Source organism: Mya arenaria, chromosome 7, assembly GCF_026914265.1.
Source record: "Mya arenaria isolate MELC-2E11 chromosome 7, ASM2691426v1".
In the NCBI taxonomy this organism is placed as follows: Eukaryota; Metazoa; Mollusca; class Bivalvia; order Myida; family Myidae; genus Mya; species Mya arenaria.
In genome coordinates this window covers 10,382,508-10,385,934 of record NC_069128.1, presented here as the reverse complement: position 1 = coordinate 10,385,934, position 3,427 = coordinate 10,382,508, and the positions used below count along the sequence as shown (strand labels likewise).

General features: G+C 36.4%; 1 protein-coding gene across 1 annotated transcript; it reads left to right on the top strand.

Annotated features, from left to right (window-relative positions):
* Positions 1-609: 609 nt before the first annotated feature.
* On the top strand, positions 610-3,427 carry LOC128240498 (L-sorbose 1-dehydrogenase-like). The gene is made up of 2 exons (XM_052957148.1): positions 610-1,028; positions 1,976-3,427. Exons 1-2 carry the CDS (start codon positions 610-612, stop codon positions 3,357-3,359), a joined length of 1,803 nt encoding a protein of 600 aa, XP_052813108.1. The 3' UTR covers positions 3,360-3,427.

Here is a 3,427-nt window from a genome sequence, read left to right as displayed (position 1 = left end):
ATAAGTCGTCATCATTGTAATTTAATATTTCTTCAACTGTTTCATCCATCATGAAACCATCTACATTAAAATCAATCAAATTATCGTTGCTTATTTTATTTTAACTGCTATACTGCAGATTACAGTTTTGCATGTTGCCAAGAATTTTACTACGAATTCATTGAAAAAATAGTTCCGTAGTAAATATGCCCCGCCTATTAGTATTATTGCGCCCAATGACAGGACAGAAGTATCCAACAAACGCACGCGATTTCGATGGGAAATGCCATTGCAATTTATACAGATATAATGTGAAATTGATAAACAACAACCATCGTTAAGGAATGAAGTGTTAATGTAAATATTGAATTGTGGTACTGATTATTGAGGAGTATGAGAGCATCTTTTAATCTTCAGTATGTAAATACACAAAATTATCTTATATATACGCCGAAAGCTAACCTTAATCATAATAGATATGGTATGAAACATTTAGATATTTATGACCTATTAAAGTGTATACATAAAAGATAACAAGGACATGCTCCCACAAGTAAGCCAGTAAGTGGGTAAACAGTTCATGCTAAATGTGCTTTATTGAATGAATTCATACGCTGAAAAATGTGAGCAATGGAGTTAACACTTACAAAAATATCAGTCTTAATTGTAATTGGTGCTCTGTTTGCGTATAAAAATACCGTAAAGAACTTTAAACAAACAGTGGAAAATGTGGACTCCACTTACGACTATATCATAATCGGCGCTGGTTCGGCTGGATGCGTCCTAGCAGCACGATTATCGGAAGACCCTAACAATAGGGTATTGCTCCTTGAAGCCGGTGGAGAAGAGCTGGACAATGCCAACATTTCAATACCGGCGGCCGCATTGAATGCCTGGAATACATCAGCGGATTGGGTTTATATCACTACGCCACAGAAAAACTCAGGATTCGCCCAAATTGGCGATGAAAACCGTCACTACTGGCCAAGAGGCAAAGGGATCGGTGGATCGAACAATTTGAATATCATGCAGTACGTCCGGGGAAGCAGGTATGTATTTATTTGTTGTTGTTTTCTTGTTGTTTATCTTTGTTGTTTGTTTTGTTAAACAAAATAATATAAGTTGACATATCATATTTATTTATGAGTATTTGTTTATGAAAAGGAGATAAAAAATCTGGCAGGGTAACGTTTAGACCATTGGTAGTAGTGTACTTCAAGATTCTTCATGAAGTTCATTTTCATTCGTATTTCTTAATAGGAACGTTTAAAAACCGATCGTATTTGAACAATGTGTAAATATAACCTGACGAAGATATTTCAATCTTTATGTGTTTTATAATTCAATACGATACTGTCTTTGACATGCACAATGTTCAAAAATGTATAGGATGCATTAAAGACTTTTTTTTTTCATGCTGTATGTCAGATACTTAATTTCAGATTTAAAAGTTATATGTTCAATCTAGTCTTACGGACGAAAGGACAGACTTCCAATGCAAAAAAAAACTCGCATAGAACAGAAAATGTTTAAAATATTATAAAATAAAAAGAAATCATATTATTCATGTTTCAACGGGTGTTTTCTTACGAAGCTATGAATGATACATTTAATCCAATTGAAGATTTGATTGACAATCTTAAACATTTACATGCATTCAGTTCTTAACGCCTTCTTTAAAAAAAGTACAGGCTGTCTCTATTCTAATTTAAAAAATAACGCAATGTATAATAGGATTGCTTTATCACATGATCGCCATGGGACCTTTGTAAATGTTTTTGTTTGTATCCAGTGAAAATTGAATACCGAAGTTTAATTATGTTTGCATTTACTTCTACGATTTTCGCGTAAAATTATTTTTTAAATATAATTTTACTTAAAAGAGATACCCATTAATGAGTAATAAAGTCTAGGCATTATTTTACGTATAATGATAATTGAACAATTTGGTTTTTTATCTTCTCTGTCTTTGATTACAGATCATATGGTATTTCAGGTATGATTATGATGAATGGAAAGAGCAAGGCTGTGATGGTTGGGGATATGACGATGTCCTTCCATACTTCCTGAAATCTGAAGACATTCGAATTGACGATCTAAAAAAATCCCGATATCACAATTCCGGCGGACCTCTAGCTGTTATAAAAGATACTGTTTTCCCAATTTGGAAGCGTTTTGTTGATGGAGGGAAGGAGCTGGGTTATGATGAAGTGGACTATAATGGCGCTGAACAGATCGGGTTTGGGGGCAGTCAGGTAAACGTCAGAGACGGTACTCGCGGCAGCACGGCGACCCAGTTTTTGAGGCCATCGATGGGTCGACCAAATCTGCATGTAGTTGTAAATGCCCATGTTACAACAGTTGTTATTGACAACAAGGTAGCAACCGGTGTTGCATTTGTTAAGGATAACCGAAAGCAGATTGTTTCTGCAAGCAGGGAAGTCATTCTTTCCGCGGGAGCCATTGGTTCACCTCAAATATTGATGTTGTCGGGCGTTGGACCGCAAAAACATTTGAACAATTTAAACATACCAGTTGTCGTTGACCTGCCTGTTGGACAAAACATGGAGGATCATATCTACTCCTTTATTCCCGGAACAATGAATACATCAGAAGGACTTACTGGTCCTAAAGTGGAGTCCCTATCATCCATTGGTCAGTATCTCATGTTTGGGACCGGTCCCTTGTCTACTACGGGACTTGTAGGGACGGCTTTTATTAAGTCCTCGAAATGCAAAACTAAGTATCCTGACATTCAATTTCACCTCTTCGCCACTCTAATAATAGAAGAATTGGCAAAATATTCACCAAACGGTGCAAAAGGATTGTTTCCCGTCGATTGGGTTGATAGCTTTGCTCTCCTTACAATATTACTTCATCCAAAGAGTAAAGGTTTCGTGGAATTAAAAAGCAACGATCCGTTCAATTACCCAATTATAGAACCAAATTATTTCGAACAGGAGGAAGACATGCATATAATGATAGAAATCATGCGAAAAGGCTTAGAGTTGTTAAACACAAAATCATTTCGCGAACTTGGGACACAAGTCGATAGGTTGAAGGTTCCAGTTTGCAGTCATACCACATACCTGTCCGATGAACATTTAAAGTGTTTCATACAACACTTTGCTGTTACAACATATCATCCGACCTCAACATGTAGAATGGGATCACTGAATGACCCAAACACTGTCGTCGATACCGAATTACGTGTTAAAGGGATCAACAATCTACGCGTTGTGGATGCTTCGGTTATGCCCCATGTAACTTCGGGCAACACAAATGCCCCGACTATTATGATAGCGGAAAAGGCTGCAGATATGATCAGAGGAATTGACAGTGTGGCAAAACTACGCACGAAGTTGAAACAAATTGCATAATTCATATTTAAATAGGATCTAAATCAAGTATGTATATTTTGTATCAAAATGAGTCTACATGCATTGTA